The following is a 20,835-nucleotide window of genomic DNA, read 5'->3' as shown; positions in this document are numbered from 1 at the left end:
CTAGCACCAAAAAAATAATTAGAAGCCGTAATATTAGTGAGTTAAGAACCTTCCCTTACTACCCAAAAATCTAACAGATTAAATAAATAACATAATATATATATATATATATATATATATATATATATATATATATATATATATATATATATATATATATATATATGCGGGGGCGGGTGCGGGGCAGGGATACCTCTCCCCGCACCTGCCCACATACTCGCGCGTGTTTAAAACATTTTTCCCATACCCGCACCCATTACCAAAATTATGCGGGTATTTTATTACCCATTGGGGCGGGGATGCGGGTAACCCGTTGGGTGCGGGTAGAATTTCCATCCCTAGCCACAATCACCGCCCATGGTGACTGCACAGGCTACAAAAGGGATCTAAAATTCAAGTTGAAAGTAACTACAACCAAGTATCTAGGGGATGAAACCCCGGTGTCCAGCACCAACAAAAGGATAGTCGACTACAACCCAAACATAACAAGGAGTTTAGACTACAAAGTTATGTAAACTAAACTAGTCTAACCCGTGCTCTCTTTCTTACGAAATGGGCCCACCTGAAAGGGGTTAACAAACAACAAATAGCAAACAAAACCCATTAGCACGAAGCTAAGTATAACGCCACTCAACCCTGTAAAGTAACACAATATATACTCTTGGAAACAGTAGTTTCACATTCTTAGATCAAACAAGTGTAAACACTTAAACGTACTTTGGCGTTATCTTCTAGATGCTTGCATCCTAATAAACATATATGCATGTTCTTACCATAAACAACTCATCACAGGCTCAACTTATGAACAATCTAAAGCTTTCTCAAGTACTCAACTATTTCATGTTAAGTTTTCTCATAAAATCAAATAAGCAATCTCATGTTATCAAATACTCATCATGCAATCTCGTGCAAGACATATAACACATAAGCAAACTCATGCTTCTATATAAGTATAGATAGATATACATATACACTCTTTTGTATAAGAAATACATTTTCTGTGGAGGTTTCTTAGAGCCAAAAATGACTCGCTTTGCTCTTCTTTTCTTAGAGTCTCAATGACTCGCTTTCTTTTTCTTGAGTCTCTTGACTCGCTTTCTTTGAGTCTCAATGACTCGCTTTCTTTCTCTTGGGTCTCTTGACTCGCTTTCTTTCTCTTGGGTCTCTTGACTCGCTTTCTCTTTACTCGTGGGCGAGGCAGGACTTCACCATAATGTGAATGTACCTATTGGGCTCGGCGTCTAGCCGGCCAATCTCTCATCCCGCCCATAGAACCAATCTCGTGGTTCCAAAATCAAACTCTGTGGAATCAGGTATCGAACTATCAGTGTGCATACCCCCTGACCAGGATTCCAAGCTTGGCAGACAGTTTCTAACCTCGTAACGTGGGAATACGCCGTGTTACATGATTTCGGATTGCAATGTCCGTTTCTTTCTCTTTTACTCCGAAAGGACATAGTCCAAACGGGTCCTCCAAAACAAGATTTTCCTCACAATAGAAATATATATATATATATATATATATATATATATATATATATATATATATATATATATATATATATATATATATATATATATATATATATATCACTCATGCAATCCAAACATGCACAACTTTTCTTATGCAAATATGCGCATAACTTCTCAACTCATTCTTAATATGACAAGCTAATGACTTTCCAACATGGATATGAGTTTTTGGAAAATAATACTTAGGCTCACGTTGGCCACTTATGTGCTTTTAAAACATGATATGTTCAACAATGCCATTTACTGTAAAACATGCTTCCTTTTCTTATTCACTGTGAAAACTCAATAAATACTTAAATCATGCTTGTTAACCACAACTTGATAATTCTTCTCATCAAATACTTAGCATGTAATTCAGTATGTACTTAGAACTCAAAATACACATCTTTTACTCATTTACTGCAATTGAACATGCAAGTTAGACATGCACTGTAACATTTAGAAGCTAGGCAAGATTCTCAATAAATCGTATAAGACACTTTAAACATGTTTTTCTATCAAAACTTAACACATAGTGTTCATACTTCTCTATTTAACAATCAAATAGCAACAAGCTCATCATATAGGTACTCAAAGTCTGATACTTCCCATTTTCTTTCACTGATGCAACTTCTGCAACATATATTTCCACAAAATCTAACATAAAAGGCTTAAATCTTCTCCAAACACAACGAAATCAAAGTCAAAACGTGCACCAAGATGGCCCGAGGTACCGAGCAACAAGGGCTCGCGACTCCTCGTTTGAAACGACACGTAGCTGAGCCACAAGGGTCCGGCCACTGCATAGAGAACTCTCAACGGGGCTTGGGGCGGGGCTTAGCTAGGCTCGCCCCTTGGCCCGCCTAAGACGCGACTCTGGGCAACAACCCTCCTCTAGGGCCATCCCCTAGAGCCGGTCTACCGCGGTGCTAGCCAACGACGTCCTCTGAGGGCCGTTGGCTAGGCCCGTGAAACTTATTGGTGCACACTGTTTGTGCACTAGTGGCTTCTTCTCATCTCCAAATAAAATCAAAGAGGAAAAGTCTGGTAAGGCTTGAATATATAGTAGCACAAAACCCTATGATGATTCCTCATGATTGGTGGAGGGTAGAAGAGTAAAATGCTTGGCTAAAAGATGTTATCAAACAAGGTTGGTTGATTGTGGTCCACCATGCTCCATGAACCAATGCTAGAATTGCTATTTTAAAATAGTTTGGGGTTGAAAAATGAATTTTCCCAAAATGATTTCTAGATAAACACTTGATTTAGGCTTCTCATATTTTTCCCAGTTTCGCTCAGATAGGTTTCTCAGTTCAAAACTTAGCACGCAATGTGTTAAGAATAAATTGTAATAGATTTTGATATGCCATATTGTAAATCGTAGAACCCCAATTTTATTTTGGATAGACTAGTCGAGTCATAGCCCAAGAAAGGGAAAAATAAATTCATTAATTGAGGAAATGGATGAAGAAGAGATAAAGCCTAAAATCAAGAATTTGCCTAGTGAAAATGGCAAACAAAAGAGAAAGATGTATGCGTATGAAGAAGTTATGAAGACTATCATCCAAGAAGAAATCTCTCAAGAAATCCCGAAGAAGAAAGAACGTGACTTGAAGTTTGCATGAAGCTATCTTGAAGATCAAGCATCTATAGAAAGAAAGAAAGAAGTACACCAAGTGAAACAAAATAATAATCAAAAGGCTGTACGGATGAGTTGGAAGAAGCTTGAAATATTATATGCAAGGTCACAGGTTTGAATCTCACATCCCACATATTTTAAAGAAGCCAAGTTTAAATCCATCAGATGAAGTATGGGCGATAGTTTGGCCGAAAGGAGGCAAGGGGGTCAATTAAGAAGATGAAGTTTGGAAGATGGTTTGGTCGAAGGGAGATCTGTTCCACCCAAAATGGGCTAGCCCATATCAAGATAAAGTCTGGAAGATGGTTTGGTCGAAGGGAGATCTGTTCCGCCCAAAATGGGCTAGCCCATATCAAGATGAAAGGGAGATCTGTTCCGCCCAAAATGGGCTATGTCCAAATCAAGATGAAGTTAAGATGAAGTCTGGAAGCAAGTCAATTAAGAAGATAAGTCTGGAAGCAGCAAGTCAAGAAGATAAGTCTGGAAGCAGCAAGTCAAGAAGGAAGATAAGTCTGGAAGCAGCAAGAAGCAGCAAGTCAAGAAGGAAGATAAGTCTGGAAGCAGCAAGCAGTCAAGAAGATAAGTTAAGTCTGGAAGCAGCAAGCAGTCAAGAAGATAAGTCTGGAAGCAGCGGAAGCAGCAAGTCAAGAAGGAAGATAAGTCTGGAAGCAGCAAGCAGTCAAGAAGATAAGTTAAGTCTGGAAGCAGCAAGCAGTCAAGAAGATAAGTCTGGAAGCAGCGGAAGCAGCAAGTCAAGAAGGAAGATAAGTCTGGAAGCAGCGGAAGCAGCAAGTCAAGAAGGAAGATAAGTCTGGAAGCAGCGGAAGCAGCAAGTCAAGAAGGAAGATAAGTCTGGAAGCAGCAGAAGTGCAGAGGAAAATCATACAAGATGAAGAAGTGCAGAGGAAAATCATACAAGATGAAGAAGTACATACAAGATGAAGAAGCAGAGGAAAATCATACAAAGAAGTACATACAGATGAAGAAGCAGCAGAAGTGCAGAGGAAAATCATACAAGATGAAGAAGTACATACAAGATGAAGAAAGATGAAGAAGCAGAGGAAAATCATACAAAGAAGTACATACAGATGAAGAAGCAGCTGAAGTGCAGAGGAAAATCATACAAGATGAAGAAGTACATACAAGATGAAGAAGCAGAGGAAAATCATACAAAGAAGTACATACAGATGAAGAAGCAGAGGAAAATCATACAAAGAAGTACATACAAGATGAAGAAGCAGAAGTGCAGAGGAAAATCATACAAGATGAAGAAGTACATACAAGATGAAGAAGTACTGGAAGCAGCAAGCAGCAGAAGTGCAGAGGAGCAGCAAGCAGCAGAAGTGCAGAGGAAAATCATACAAGATGAAGAAGTGATGAAGAAGCAGAAGTGTAGAGCAGCAAGCAGCAGAAGTGCAGAGGAAAATCATACAAGATGAAGAAGTACATACAAGATGAAGTACTGGAAGCAGCAAGCAGCAGAAGTGCAGAGGAAAATCATACAAGATGAAGAAGTACATACAAGATGAAGAAGTACTGGAAGCAGCAAGCAGCAGAAGTGCAGAGGAAAATCATACAAGATGAAGAAGTACAGGAAAATCATACAAGATGAAGAAGTACAGGAAAATCATACAAGATGAAGAAGTACATACAAGATGAAGAAGTACTGGAAGCAGCAAGCAGCAGAAGTGCAGAGGAAAATCATACAAGATGAAGAAGTACAGAGGAAAATACAAGATGAAGCAGACAGACCCGTGAAGAAGATGAAGCAGAAGTACAAAGGCAGACGAAGAAGAAGTACAGAGGCAGCCGCAGACAGACCCAGACGTGAAGAAGATGAAGCAGAAGTACAGAGGCAGACGAAGAAGAAGTACAGAGGCAGACGTGAAGTACAAGATGAAGCAGAAGTGCAGAGGAAAATAGACGAAGAAGAAGTACAGAGGCAGATGTGAAGTACAAGATGAAGCAGAAGTGTAGAGGAAAATCATACAAGATGAAGAAGTACAGAGGAAAATACAAGATGAAGCAGACAGACCCAGACGTGAAGAAGATGAAGCAGAAGTACAGAGGCAGACGTGAAGTACAAGATGAAGCAGACAGACCCAGACGTGAAGTAAAAGATGAAGCAGAAGTACAGAGGAAAATAATACAAGATGAAGCAGACAGACCCAGACGTGAATGAAGCAGACAGACCCAGATGTGAAGAAGATACAAGATGAAGCAGAGGAAAATACAAGATGAAGCAGACAGACCCAGACGTGAAAGTACAGAGGAAAATAATACAAGATGAAGAAGTACAGAGGAAAATACAAGATGAAGCAGACAGACCCAGACGTGAAGTACAAGATGAAACAGAAGTACAGAGGAAAATAATATAAGATGAAACAGACAGACCCAGACGTGAATGAAGCAGACAGACCCAGACGTGAAGTACAGAGGAAAATACAAGATGAAGTTGCAGAAGCAAAAATACTAGTTTAAACTAGTAAGGGATGAAGTTCACGTATCTCACCCTTGGGGCAGAAGTTTCAAATTTGCAAGTCCAAATCAAGGGATGAGATTTCAATTGACAAATCAAGGAAGGGATGAGATTTCACTTTCAAATATAGTAAGGGATGAAGTTTACATGGGAAGACATTTCCCAAGTCAATTAAGAAGATGAAGTCTGGAAGCAGTAGACAGACCCAGACGTGAAATACAGAAGAAAATAAGCAATAGAAGATGAAGTCTGGAAGTAGTAGACAGACCCAGACGTGAAGTACAGAGGAAAATAAGCAGTAGACACACCCAGATGTGAAGTATAGAGGCCGAGGCGCGGCCAGCGGGGGCAGTGCGCCCCCCAGATTGTCAACGGCACCCGCCCCCTTCCCGAGGGGGTGCTGGGCGGGTGCGCCGAGCATGGTGGACCGGGTGGTATGCGTGGGAGTTTTAGAAGTATGGCGAACGTGCCCGCTTGCGTAGCGATAAATGGGGAAGTGGGGATGAATTGCATGGGACACGTGGACGCTAGAGGAGGAGGGGGGCTTGCTATAAATAGGGGCCCTGGATCTCTGGCTAGGGAAACTCAGACACGACAAGCACTACGGTCTAGTGGTCTTGATTTATACTTTCAACCCAGCTACCTGGGTTCGATTCCTACCAGTAGCATAGTTAGCTATAGCCCACCACGTGGGTCTTATTCTTTGTATTTGGGCCATCGTTCTGGGCCTGTACCTCGGGCTTTGTACGTATTGTTGAGGGCCTAGCGCTTCGGGTAATAAAGTCAGTACTTTCATACCCCCGTCCTATGTTCCTATACCCGGTTTATGGTGGACCCGGTCCCAATAAAAACCATCATTGGCACCGTCTGTGGGGACACGCTACGATTAGCCCGTGTTTGTAGTCTCTACCATCCTAGCAAGAGTTCGAGGTACGTTGAAATGGTCGGCCCGTCAAGAGAGCACACGCCCGATCCCCCACGCCGTAGAGACGGACGAAACACCAGCCGTGGTGCGACGGAGGCGCCCGCATGGGTTCGCGCCGGAAACGGGAGATGGGTGGACGGTGAGCGAGCAACCGTTATCCACGCTGGGCAGCCCCCGTTGGGCCCACTTGTGATGCCACGTGGTCAAGGGTCGCGGAGGGGTGACGCCCGCGAGGGAAGTCTGGAAGAGGCCGAAAGCGAGAGTGCCCCCCCCGGTGGTGACAGCGCGGGTCAACCCCCTACCGGATTGGTTGGACACGTTGAGGGCCAAGATTGATGAGTTGGTGCGGTGGAAGGAGTATGGTGCTAACGCCGTGGTACCCAATATTTCCCTCACCCCGCCTTTCACCCCCAATATCATGAACGAACCCCTCCCCCCTAACTTTGCAGCCCCCAACATTAGGAGATATGACGGGACGGACGATCCCCAAGAGCACATCTTGACATACCAGGCGGCCATGATGCTCATGGGATCGTCGGACGCCCTAATGTGTCGCTCATTTTTCTCCACGCACTCGGGAGGGGCGCAGCGATGGTTCACAAGCTTGAAGGGCAGCTTGTTAAGTTCATTCCAGGATCTGGCCACTAGGTTTATCACCCGTTTCATGGGGGCAATACGGCGCAGGAAGCACTTCACGCACCTTGCCAGCGTCAAGCAGGGAAGAGATGAAACTCTTACGGAATTCATCTCGCGGTGGAGGAAAGAAGAGGCCGAGGTCGAAGATATGGATGACGGATCGGCGATGGCCATGTTCGTTGCGGCGCTTCGCGCCGGAGACTTATACAAGAGCCTGCGGCGCAAAACCCCGAGGTCGTACTCAGCATTGATGATGAAAGCAGATCGGTATGCCGAGGCGGAGGAAGCTAATCGCCTAAAGTATCTAGAGGAACGTGAGGGTGGTAATAGGCCACGGCTCGAAGGGTCGCCAAAAACCTAGTAGAGGGGCCAACCGCCTGTCCGGAGGCTTAGATGGAAGAACAAGGTAGCTTGCATAGCTTTACCACTTTACGTTACATCATGCGAATAATAATATCAGTACTCTTTTCCCGAATATGTGCTCCTACACGCTCTGCATGCTTGGCCCACGGCCACCTCAACTATATGCTCCTATGTGCTCTGCATGCTTGGTCCGCGGCCACCTCAACTATATGCTCCTATGTGCTCTGCATGCTTGGACCACGGCCACCTCAACTATGTGCTCCTATGTGCTTTTACTTGCCATGGCGGATGGGGCATGTGGGTTATCGCAACCCACATGCTCGGACTTGCCCCCGGCAAGCCGCATGCAGTTGGCGGATGGGGCATGTGGGTTATCGCAACCCACATGCGCGGACTTGCCCCCGGTAAGCCGCATGTATTTGGCGGATGGGGCATGTGGGTTATCGCAACCCACATGCGCGGACTTGCCCCCGGCAAGACGCATGTATTTGGCGGATGGGGTATGTGGGTTATCGCAACCCACATGCGCGGACTTGCCCCCGGCAAGCCGCATGCAGTTGGCGGATGGGGAATGTGGGTTATCGCAACCCACATGCGCGGACTTGCCCCCGGCAAGCCGCATGTATTTGGCGGATGGGGCATGTGAGTTATCGCAATCCACATGCGCGGACTTGCCCCCGGCAAGCCGCATGTATTTGGCGGATGGGGCATGTGGGTTATCGCAACCCACATGCGCGGACTTGCCCCCGGCAAGCCGCATCCAGTTGGCGGACGGGGCATGTGGGTTATCGCAACCCACATGCGCGGACTTGCCCCCGGCAAGCCGCATGCAGTTGGCGGCAAGTTGCATGGCAAAAAAAAAAAAAAAAAAAAAAAAAAAAAAAAAAAAAAAAAAAAAAAAAAGATTGCATGCAGGTGTAGCATGGAGAAGGAGCAAAGACATCCATTGAATATTCAAAAGAAGCATGCAGGTGCATCATGGAGAAATCGACAAAAGCATACTAAATAAATGCAACAAAGGAGCTGTCTAGTGCAAGAAGCATCCAAGAAGCGACAATAGAGGAGTCACCTTGACCTCTCGACACTAGGTGATAAAGCGAAGGGCAGGGCAACGTGCGGTGTGTGGCAGAGGTACGGAGTAATGGCATGACGCGTGGCAATCACGGGGATGGCAGGTGGTACCGACGCACGATGGTGGCAGGAACCGACAAATATCTAGAAAATTTGGAACCAAAATTTGAGTTGGGGATAGAGGGGAGAGGGTGATACCGAATTCTACTTCCTTTAGGCATCAAGATACCTAAAAGAAGTGGGGGACTTGTGATGGGGATATCATGAAAGCTTGGGGACTAGAGGTTGAGTTTGGGAAAGAAAGGAGATGGTTGTACCGAATTCTACTTCCCTTAGGCATCAAGATACCTAAAAGAAGTGGGGGACTTGTAATGGGGATATGGGACCCTAGGGGGCCCATTTTATTGGGAAAGTATTGACCCAAGTGGGAGTGGTGAGGAAAGGAGATTGACCCAAATCATATTGGGCTAAGAGGACAAGGGGCTTGGTGGCCCAAAAAGGAGGAGAGAGAAAGGATTTCCGGGGCACAATCGCCAGCGCCCGGCCGGCGATGGTCCAGCGGGATAGCCGGCCGGACTTCCGGCGGCGAGGCGTGGCCTGCGGGGGCAGTGCGCCACCGGTGCAACCGGTGGCGCCCCACCAGCGCGGCCACAGAAGGCAGCAGTTGGGAGAAGGCTAGATAGAATGGAAATGGGTGCTGCTGCTAGGTGGGGGTCGAGCCCGGGACCTCCAATTCAAGAGCCAAGCTTCAACCCACCAGCCCACTTCGCCTCTTGTGTACCAAGGCGCAACAACATATATTAGTTCCTATATTTGCGGCTGGCAGCCTCCATCACCGACCATGACCGGCCGTTGCCCGGCCGGCGACTGGCCGGCGCCGGGTCCCGCCGGCCACCTCAGGCCGAGGCGCGGCCAGCGGGGGCAGTGCGCCCCCCAGATTGTCAACGGCACCCCCCCCCCCTTCCCGAGGGGGTGCTGGGCGGGTGCGCCGAGCATGGTGGACCGGGTGGTATGCGCGGGAGTTTTAGAAGTATGGCGAACGTGCCCGCTTGCGTAGTGATAAATGGGGAAGGGGGGATGAATTGCATGGGACACGTGGACGCTAGAAGAGGAGGGGGGCTTGCTATAAATAGGGGCCCTGGATCTCTGGCTAGGGCAACTCAGACACGACAAGCACTACGGTCTAGTGGTCTTGATCTATACTTTCAACCCAGCTACCTAGGTTCGATTCCTACCAGTAGCATAGTTAGCTATAGCCCACCACGTGGGTTTTATTCTTTGTATTTGGGCCATCGTTCTGGGCCTGTACGTATTGTTTAGGGCCTAGCGCTTCGGGTAATAAAGTCAGTACTTTCATACCCCCGCCCTATGCCCTATGTTCCTATACTCGGTTTATGGTGGACCCGGTCCCAATAAAACCATCATCGAAGATCATCTACAGAGTCTCAAAGTTGGAAGCAAGGCAAAATTTGTTTTAGAGCAAAACAAGGGAAAGGAGTAAAGTAACACGGAGTTGTGAAATCCTGGATTGTCAAGGGAAAGGAGTAAAGTAACACGGAGTTGTGAAGACATTGGGTGTGATTAGTGCGGGCTTTGTGATCAATGCACTAGATCACGGAAGAAGCGTTTCTACCGGAGTGTGGAAGACGGAGGGGAAGTAACGCGGAGTCGTGAAATCTTGGGAAAGTAATGCGGCGACGTGAAACCCGAAGCAGCAGTGTTGGTGGCACTGGGCGTGATTAGTGTGGGCTTGGTGATCAAAGCACTAGATCACGAAATTCATTGTATCTTGGAACCAAGAAGTGGTAGATATAGTGAATTGCTCTTGGGCGATAAGAGCAAGTGGAGTAGGAGGATTACACCACCTCCGAACCACTATAAATTGCCTTTTGTTCTTTATTGCTTTCTTTACTTACTGCTCTTGCTTGCTTCTCACGAGAATAATATTGACACAATCTACGCACACACCGTATCGTTTATTATTTCCGATGTGCACCATACTCTAACAATCTAGTTAAGAGTTTTGGTTTATTTCTGGCTTAACAATTGTTGTACTGTGCTAAAAAGTTTGAAAGTCTATTCACCCCCCCCCCCCTCTAGACTTTCACCTTACCTCTTTTGGGACCAACAATTGGTATCAGAGCCTGTAGCCTATTTGAGTCAAATTTGTTTCAAAGCAAGTTGTCTCTTTGGGTCAACCTGTTTCTGACTGCTAGGCAGATCCATTTTACCCACTGTGTGTAATTGGATTATTTATCTCTCGTATCCACCGAGAAGATGAATAAAGATTTAGCTCAAAATCTATTATTCTCGCTTGATAAATTTGATGATTGGAAAGTTCGTATGCAGGTTCATCTATCAGCCTTACATGATGAAATGTGGGAAGTTATCTCTAACGGCCCGATCGAAATATTGAAAGTAAATACAGCTTTTCTTCTATCACCGGATGCTCAACAATTCATACCAAAGCCAAAATCGGAATGGACATCGGATGATAGAAAGAGGAACAATCTTGACAACATTGCCAAAGATATTCTGTTCAAAGCCATTGATGATACAATATTCCCAAAAGTGCGAAAATGTACGAGTGCAAAAGAAATTTGGGATACTCTCATCAAGATCGGAGAAGGAGATGAACAAGAAAAAGATAACAAGCTCACTATTGCTATGAAGAAGTTCGAGGACTTCAAAATGCTCTCAAACGAATCCATTATTGATATGGAAGCTCGAATGATCAAAATCCTTGGAGAAATTAATGACCTTGGCAAAAATATTAGCCAAAAGGAAATTAATCTCAAAGTCCTACGAGGCTTACCATCTACATGGGATATGAAGGTTACGGCTATGCGAGATCACCGAGCACCGAGATCTAAGAATTTTGTCAACCGACAAATTATTTAGTGATCTCAAAGCATATGAGTCCGAAATGAAGGCCAAAGATGATGATGTTCATGAAATTCGAAATCCAGCTCTAATGGCCGAACAACCGTCAACCTCCAGGTCAGTAGATAATATTGATTTTATAACTGACGAACAATTTGCTCTTTTTGTTAGAGAATTCAAAAGGTTCATGCGAAAAGGAGACAACAAAAATTATGCTCGTGGAAAATTTGTCTCTCACACGACACAAGAAGAAAAAGTCGAAGAAAACAACAATTTATGCTATAATTGCCGCAAACCCGGACATTTCAAAATAAATTGTCCATATCTGATCGTTAGCAAGTATCAAGGCATAAATGTTGAATCTACACCGAATAAATCCGAAAGCAAAGATCGATGGTTCAAGCGAGACAAAAGAAAAGCTCTCGTTAGCAACGAACCAAATGAAAATGATGAGTCGAATGGATTGTCATCAAGCGATGAAAGCTCAAGTTGGGAAGATGACTCTGCTCTAGTATGCAAATCAATTGAGTTGAGTTCAAGTGAAGAGTGCTTTATGGCTCTTGGAGCAGAGGAAGAAGATGTAACATCTAATTCTTTCAATTCCGTTAGTTCCTCTTTTTCTCGTGAATCTATTGGCAGTCTAATGCGAGATTCTCAAGAGATTATGCTCACTCATCCTCAACTCAAGGAGCGCAATAATATTCTAATTCTTGAAAAAGAAGAAATGAATAAAAAATTGCAAGATGCTTTACTTGAAGTGAGTAAATTGAAGAGTGAAAATATTCATCTTCAAGAAGAGTGTAAAGCAAGAGAGGTTAGAGAACATAACCTTTGGGCTACCATTGCTACGTTTACTAATTCGTCCAAAATTATGGATAAAATGGTAAGCATGCAAAAGCCATCAGGAGATAGAACCGAAATCGGTTATGACTCCACATGTTCTCAAACCCCTCCGAAACTTACTAATCTTACTACTCCTTTAACCAATAAAGTGCAAGTGGTAAAATTTGTTAAAAGTCAGTATAACACGATGAGACAAGGACTTGGCTATCATGAGAAAGCAAAGTTGAATGTTGAAAGGCCGAAACAGTTCAATACTACGGCAAAGCAACAAAAATTCTTCAAGCAAAGATATGCCAAAGAGTCAAGTGCAAAAAGAATTCTTTGAAAAGAGGGAAGCTTTTCTAGAAATAGAGATGGAAGATTTTATTCCACTCAAAAGGATTGGTTGTGTAAATCCTGTTTTAATGCTTCTTATAGACCAAAGCAACAATACTCTTCTCAGGTGCCTAAGTTTAAAAATGTTTTTCAAAACCCGGCACCAAAAATGTTTTCAAAAGTTAATTATGATTATCGTGTTTCAAATGGTTACAAACCGTCTTATCTTAATTCAATAGGATCTAGGTGGGTTTGGTTACCAAAAATTACTAACAGCAAAGGACCCAAGCAAGTATGGGTACCTAAAACCAACTAATCTTTTTTGTAGGATTTTTGGTACATCGATAGTGGTTGCTCACGCCACATGACTAGAAACAAATCATATCTAGTGAACTACAAGAAAATCGATGGACCAAAAGTTATATTTGGAGGAAATCAAAATTATGGAACTACAAAAGGAGTTGGTACAATTGAACGAAATGGTTTAAAAATCGAAGATGTTTCATTTGTTGAAGGCCTAAAATTCAATTTGTTGAGCACTAGCCAATTTTGTGATAAAGGCTATCTTGTGGAATTTTCCAAAGATAATTGCCTAATAAAAAATGAGCTCTCAAATGAAGTTGTGCTCACTGGAAAAAGGCGCAAGAATATGTATGTTGTTGATTGGAGCACAAGCAAAGATTCAGTATGCTTAATGGCCAGAAATTCGAAAGAAGCAAATTGGGAATGGCACACAGAAAGCTCAACCATTTAAACTTCAAGACTATCAATCAGCTTGCAAAGAAAAATCTAGTTGAAGGACTACCAAGTATTATCTTCAAGAAGGACCAAGTGTGTGATGCATGCCAACGCGGAAAGCAAATCAAATCATCATTCAAGTCTAAGACGCACGAATCAACATCAAGACTGCTAAGCTTGTTACACATGGACTTATTTGGACCGGTTGATCCAATAAGTGTAAGCGGTAAGAAATATACTCTTATTGTTGTTGATGATTTTTCTAGGTACACTTGGACCGTGTTTCTCAAGAAGAAAAATGAAGTTGAACAAATGTTGTCAAAGCTGTTGAAGCAACTACAAAATGAGAAAGAATTGCAAATATCAAAAATACGAACGGATCGTGGAATCGAGTTCGTGAACAGTGTGATACAAGCTTTTTGCAATTCACATGGAATTTCTCATCAATTATCTGCCGCAAGAACACCGCAACAAAACGGTGTTACCGAAAGAAGAAACCGAACGCTTAAAGAAGCCGCACGAGTGATGATTAGTGCACCCGGTCTCCCGAAACGGTATTGGGCGGAAGCTATCAACACTGCTTGCTACACGCAAAATCGAACCATGATCCATAAGCAGTATAAGGAGACGCTATATGAGCTATATAAAGGGAGAAAACCAAATATTGGTTATTTTCATATTTTTGGATGCAAGTGCTTTATTCATATTAATGATAAATTGCATCTAAAAGCTTTTGATGAGCGTGCAGATGAAGGAATTTTTCTAGGATATTCGACTACCAGCAAAGCATTCAGAATTTTGAACAAAAGAACAATGGTGGTTGAAGAATCCATACACGTGGTATTTGATGAAAAATCACACGTCAATATTGATGCTCTGGGCGAAAATGGCGAAAATATTGAGCAAAATGGTAACAAGTGTCATATTGATTTTTGTGATACTGATGATACGTGTGAAGAAAATATTTTGTAGGGAATGGATGAGTTGGAAATTAATTCTCTATAAAATCTCATCTCTCATCCAGTAAGAAATGAAGTACGGGATGCAAATGGTATTGAAATTGCAAATCAACCCAGGGATGCAGTTGAAGTGGAAATTGCAAATCAGCCTTTGGGTGCAATTACTGGAGAAGTTGGAAACCTAGAAAATGAAGCAGAAATTCGAATCACTTCTCAACCAGTGAATCCACCCAGCACCATGCACCCTTTCAAACCAGACTTAAGATGGCTCAAAAATCACCCACCAGAATTAGTGATCGGAAATGTTCGAGATGGCGTGAAAACAAGATCATCTACCATAGAAGCATTGTTCACATGTTATCTATCTGAGATTGAACCAAAAGAAGTGGACGAAGCTCTAAATGATCCGAGTTGGATTGACGTCATGCAAGAGGAACTCGATCAATTCAAAAGAAATGATGTTTGGGAACTTGTTCCAAGACTAATAAACCACAATGTTGTAGGAACTAAATGGGTCTTCCGGAACAAAGCAAACGAAGAAGGCGTGATTGTTAGGAATACACCAAGGCTCGTTGCAAAAGGATACTCTCAAGAAGAAGGAATAGATTTTGATGAAACCTTTGCACCGGTAGCCAGACTCGAAGCTATAAGGATTTTTCTAGCCTACGCAGCACACAAAGATTACACCGTTTATCAAATGGACGTGAAAAGCGCATTCTTGAATGGACTACTCGAAAAAAAAGTTTATGTCGAACAACCCCCAGGTTTGAGGTAAAAGGCGAAGGTGACAAAGTCTACAAACTTAAAAAGGCTTTGTATGGGTTGAAACAAGCACTTAGAGCTTGGTATGATACCTTGTCAATGTTCTTGATAAGCTGTGGATTCACCAAAGGCCTTGTTGACAAAACTCTTTTTAGAATTCAAGATGGTGATCATATATTATAAGTGCAAATATATGTTAATGATATTATTTTTGGAAGCACTAACAATTCTTTGTGTGAGAAATTTTCGAAGCTTATGCAGAATAAATTCGAAATGAGCATGATGCGCGAATTGAATTATTTCTTGGGCTTACAAGTCAAACAATTGAAGGAAGGAATATTCATCAATCAAGCAAAGTACACCCGCGACTTGATAAAGAAGTTTGGCCTTGATGGAAAATCATCGATCAAAATTCCAATGAGTACATCAATAAGGCTAGACAAGGACGAAGATGGAAAAGATGTCGAACAAACAAAATATAGAGGAATGATTAGTTCACTACTATACCTCACTACAAGCAGGCCGGACATTTCTTATGCTGTGGAGTGTGTGCAAGATTCCAAGCAAATCCAAAAGAAAGCCACCTCACCGCAACAAAGAAAATCATAAGATACTTGAAGGGCACAATCAATGTTGGATTGTGGGTATCCTAAAAGTACAGATTTTACGCTAACTGGTTTTTCAGATGCGGATTTTGCAGGTTGCAAAAAAGACAGAAAAAGCACCTCCGGAACTTGTCAATTCTTGGGAGGAAGGCTTGTTTCTTGGTTTAGCAAAAAGCAAAATTCCATCGCAACTAGTACCGTCGAGGCCGAATATATTGCTGCAGGAATCTGTTGTGCTCAAATTTTGTGGATGAAGCAACAATTGAAGGATTAGGGAGTGAATTACGACGATGTTAGCATATTTTGTGACAATACAAGTGCAATCGCTATCACTCACAATTCGGTGCTTCACTCAAGAACCAAACATATCGACATACGACATCATTTCATAAGGGATCATGTTGAAAAGAAAGATCTAAAAATCGAGTATATCCCTACGGAGAAACAAGTTGCAGACATTCTCACGAAGCCTTTATGCGAAACGAGATTTTCTACGTTAAGGCATGAATTGGGAATGTTGGAAATGAGCTAAGTATCACTAAACTTAATCTCTCGATCTAAAATGATACATATGCTCAAATTATGTGTTTTACGTGTTTATATGCTTTTATATGTTTTACGTGTTTGCATATTTCTATGTGCTTAATTTCTACGTAAACTAATTTGCTAAATGTGTTAAGTTTTTAATTATGAATTTGCATGTAGTGTTTAACGTGATTTTATATGCCATGCAAATTAATTTGACAAAATGTGCAGTTTTATTTGATCTAATTTGTTTTTGAATTGCATGTTTTAATCGTTACTTGGACCGCAAGTTATGTTCATGTTTGTGTTAATTTGTTTGCGTGAACAATTTATTTATTTTTGTTACCTGACTATTTGTGAAATATGATTTGTAATTTGGTTTATATTTATGTGGTAGAATAATTTTTACTAGTTTCTAAATAATAGCTTATGTGATTAAGAAATGTGTTTACATATATATGTTTTAGAATCTACTATATGTATGTATGTATTTTTTTGGTAATTTAATTGAAATTTGGTTAGTTACCAAAATTTGTGCTTATTTTAATTGGGAGTTACCATGTATATGCATGATTATATATGGATGTGATTTAATTGCTAAAATTTAAAATTCCATATATGTTTCGAAATTGCATATGAGATTTACAAAAATTTGTGTGATCATATTTATATGGAATTATGTGTTTAAATCTGATGTGTACGTGTTTTTGAGAATAAAAAGGAAGAGATCAGATTGGATTGAAACCTCCTCCCTCTAAACCTCTACCCATAAAACCCAATCCCAATAAAACTCCCCACCTCTCAAAATCCACACCCCTTAAACTTCCACCCATAATTAATCCCACAAAAATCTGACCCTCTCTCTCTCGTAAATCAGATCCCCTCTCCCGAAAAATCTCCTCCCAAATCAATACTCTCTCTCAAATCTTCAAGAATAATCAGAGGTGTCCATTCATAATCTTCTTACTCTATACACCTTACGTATATAGGGTACCTAAGAAACTGTGAGGCATTTAATGCTCTTGTCTACTAATGATAACCCTCTTCTCTTTCCTAGTAACACCTTAACCAAAAGACACCTTCACCCCTAAATGTGCCTTGTCACCACACCTATTCTAAGGGTCTCAATTGAGATTTCTATCTGAGAATTATACCTCATCTTAAATCCTTCTTAAACCATACGAAACCCTTCGTATTCCTCTCAGACGAAAATTCCAGTTCTACCAAGATCAGAAATCTCTCTCTCTCAAGCTCTCAATCTCACCGGCGAACACCATGTCTGGAACCAAAGCCATGCAACCCAAAAATCTTCTTATTCTACAACAACAATTGATTGATGGGATGACACTCAATCCGGAGTTTTTCATGATTGGAGCAGTCGACAAGGAAATAGCAAAGAAGATTCTCAATGCTACTGTGAAGGACAACGTGATTTATTCTAAGGTTGGAAGAATAGATGTTCAAATTTCTGAAAAGGACATCAAGGATTGCTTCAAATTCCCTGATTCAGAGTTGATGCCAGAAGCTCACCATTATGATGTTCAATCTTTCTGGGATGAAATTCATGGTCCAAAAACACCTGTAGCTCATGGCTTGACCGAGCCAAAGAACGTGTTGAAACCTGAGTACGAAATGTTTATCGAGATGATGTACAAGATCCTTGACAACAAACTTGGAAGTGTAGACGATCTATCTGGAACTTTCGTGAGTCTAATGAACGGAATCATGCAAGGAATAACGTTCAACTGGGCTAAGTACATCTTCAATCGCCTATTATTCTTTGTGAACAATGCAAAACCTCATGGTAGACCACTTGAAGGAAATCACTTTCTTCATAAAGTTGGGTATGGACTTATTGTTGGAGAAATTCTAAGAAAAAAAGAATGTGCCTCTTAGAAGACACAAAAGTGTTGGAATCTACAGAACACTTTTCAGAAAATTTGTTCCCGACTATGGCAAGAAGTCAAACCGAAAGAAAGGATCTGAAGGAGGTGGTTCCACAAGCACACCACAAAGTTCTCGAAGAAGGAACAGTAGAACCGTATCAGCAGCGAGTGCACATATGGGTTCTAGTAATCCAAGCAACAGAGATCAAGAAGCCGTAAGCTCGGCTATAGCACTTATTCGATTTCAAGAAGTTGCAGAATCTGAAGCTCATGAAGTGGACATACCCGTGATGCCAGCTGAAGAAGACACCACCCGAATGGAGTTTGCAGGAGTTGAAGTGCAAGTTTCCAATGACTTGCAAAGGAGAATCTCGAATCAATCTGTAGTTGAAGCTAATGTTGAACCCATTGTGTTCAACACAACACAAACCGGAGATGATCCAGAACTAATGAAGGAATTAAACCGAGTTCAAACATGGAAGGAATGGAGACTTGAAAGATATCATTCTTTCATCTCAAAAGTTGACTTAGATTTGATACGAAGTGAAGAATTTGCCTTTGAATGGCTTGGAACTGATTCAATGCTCGAAGCACTAAACATGGATGCAAATCAAATTTATGGACTGAAGCTTCAAGAGAAAAATAGTAAAGGAAAACGAGTGGCCGCAGCAGCACAAGAAAATGTCACTCAAGTCCCTTCTGACAATATTGAAAAGGAGAATGAAGTGAGACTACAAATTGCTCTACACAGATCTTTAAATGACACTCATCGACATCCAGGTGACACTTCAATTAATATAGCCAATGATTTTCTTTAAAATTTTGGAGAAATGGCGAATGAAGGAAGTATACTTGTTGAGGTACCAATTTCAGCCTCTGAAAATCATGAGTCTATTCCTATCAGAGTTCACTATGCTGAACTTTTGATATCTAAAGTGACCCCCACCAATATTGATATAAATGCAATGGACCCTACAAGGGATGAAGTAAGGGATCAAATTGATGGTGAAATTAGATCCTCAATTGGGGGGGGGGGGGGGGGGGAATGTTTGTATAAAGCACCAGTGCATGATAACAACTCTGTGATGTCACTTCAAAACAACTCTCTAGAAGAAGTCAATTTAAACACATACATTATTTCAAGAACAGAGGTTATTGAAGAAGAAACTGGAAATCAACTTCAAGAAGCCGAATCACCAGAAGAAAACTTGCAGCTTGTTGAAAATCCAGTTCTACCGGATTCACGAAGAAATTTGTTCAAATCTTTGCATTCTCTGAACATGAGTGGAAGCTGAAGCCGAGAAGAAGATGAAGAAGATCTTCTAACATCACTGTTTGCAAAAGTCACAGAGACAAGTGATGTTGTGTGTCAAAAGATTGGAACTACTCTAACCGAGCAAGGACATCTCTCTTTGCAACACTTTGAGGACACACGAAAAAATTTGAAGGAGCTATTGGAACATCAAAACGCTCTGCAAACGCGAATAGACAGAGCCGAAAGACATCTGAAAGGAGATCTCACCGAAGGATTATTGGAGATAATCCAACTCATGAAGAAGGAACGAGAAGCTACCGATAAGATCAACAATGAAAGACACTTGAAACAAACAAAGGCCATACAAGACCAAGAGACAAGGATAAATCACCTTGAGGTAGAATTATCCTCTATGGCTAACAAAACATCTGATTTGCAGGATGTTTCTCTCAAAACACATGATGGTGTTAAGCTTGTGAAAGTCAATCAAGAACAAGATTCCAAATCCCTTGGCTTTTTGATTGATAATTCCATAAAGGGGGGAGAAATTCTCAATCATCTGCTTTACAACAACAGGAATTCATCCTTGGAAGTCAACCACAACAGCCAGTTTTGACCGCCGCACCAACGAAAGGCCGTGGCCGAGGACGTGGTCAACAATCCCAAGTTGGTTTCGCTCAATTTGCAAATCCGAGTCTTGGATCAAGCTCATCGAAAGTTGCTGAAACTCGATATTGGTTCGAATGTTCAAAAGGAACCGTAACACCGCAGAAAATTTGGACATCCGAGAATGTGCCAAGTATGGTGAAAAGATGGCCCAAAGCTGATCAAGCTCAATGGATATCTGACAAGAATAAAGAAGAAGAAGCAAAAAGGAAGCAAACCGAGATTTGGTACGAGCTTAGAGATCATACCAAGAATAATGGTGAAAGTTTGGGATTCCAAAGAAGCTTTGAAGAATGCATAATTTGGTGGGAAGCCGGAGTTCTTCCGGGCACCAACATTAAAGATGCCTTTGGACACTACATGGCTGGAAATGTGACCAAGAGGTTTGAATGTGAAAAGTTCAAAAATGATATCTGCAAAATGAGAGAACATATCAAGGACATATTGAAAGCTGACATGGGAGTCAAGAAACCCAGAAGGTAATCAAAAATGAACTCCTCAAAAATATGATGTTTTGAATATCTATATTTTGGAATGATTTTGGCTATAATAATATTTCCTCTATCGACTAATATGAATAAATATTTCCCATGGTCTGATCTAAGTCTGTTTTGATTTATTTTGACTATCATGTATTAGTTCGTGAATTAAAAAGACAAGAGTTTTTAAACGCATGCAAAAATTTGAAAACGATAAAAATTGATTAAAAATTAATCAAGGATGCGTATAGGACTTGTCTGAATTAATTCACAAAGTATTTTCCCTAGAATTAT

The 20,835-nt window shown here is 41.7% G+C and overlaps 1 protein-coding gene across 1 annotated transcript; it reads left to right on the top strand.

Moving 5' to 3' along the window:
- Positions 1-3,384: 3,384 nt before the first annotated feature.
- On the top strand, positions 3,385-3,960 carry LOC109153508. Its single transcript, XM_019301374.1, has one exon. The coding sequence runs from the start codon at positions 3,385-3,387 to the stop codon at positions 3,958-3,960; it is 576 nt and encodes a 191-aa protein (XP_019156919.1).
- The last annotated feature ends 16,875 nt before the right edge of the window (positions 3,961-20,835 follow it).

The sequence above is a fragment of the Ipomoea nil genome, unplaced genomic scaffold, assembly GCF_001879475.1.
Source record: "Ipomoea nil cultivar Tokyo-kokei standard unplaced genomic scaffold, Asagao_1.1 scaffold2494, whole genome shotgun sequence".
NCBI classification, from domain to species: Eukaryota; Viridiplantae; Streptophyta; class Magnoliopsida; order Solanales; family Convolvulaceae; genus Ipomoea; species Ipomoea nil.
This window is presented reverse-complemented; position numbering and strand designations above follow the sequence as displayed.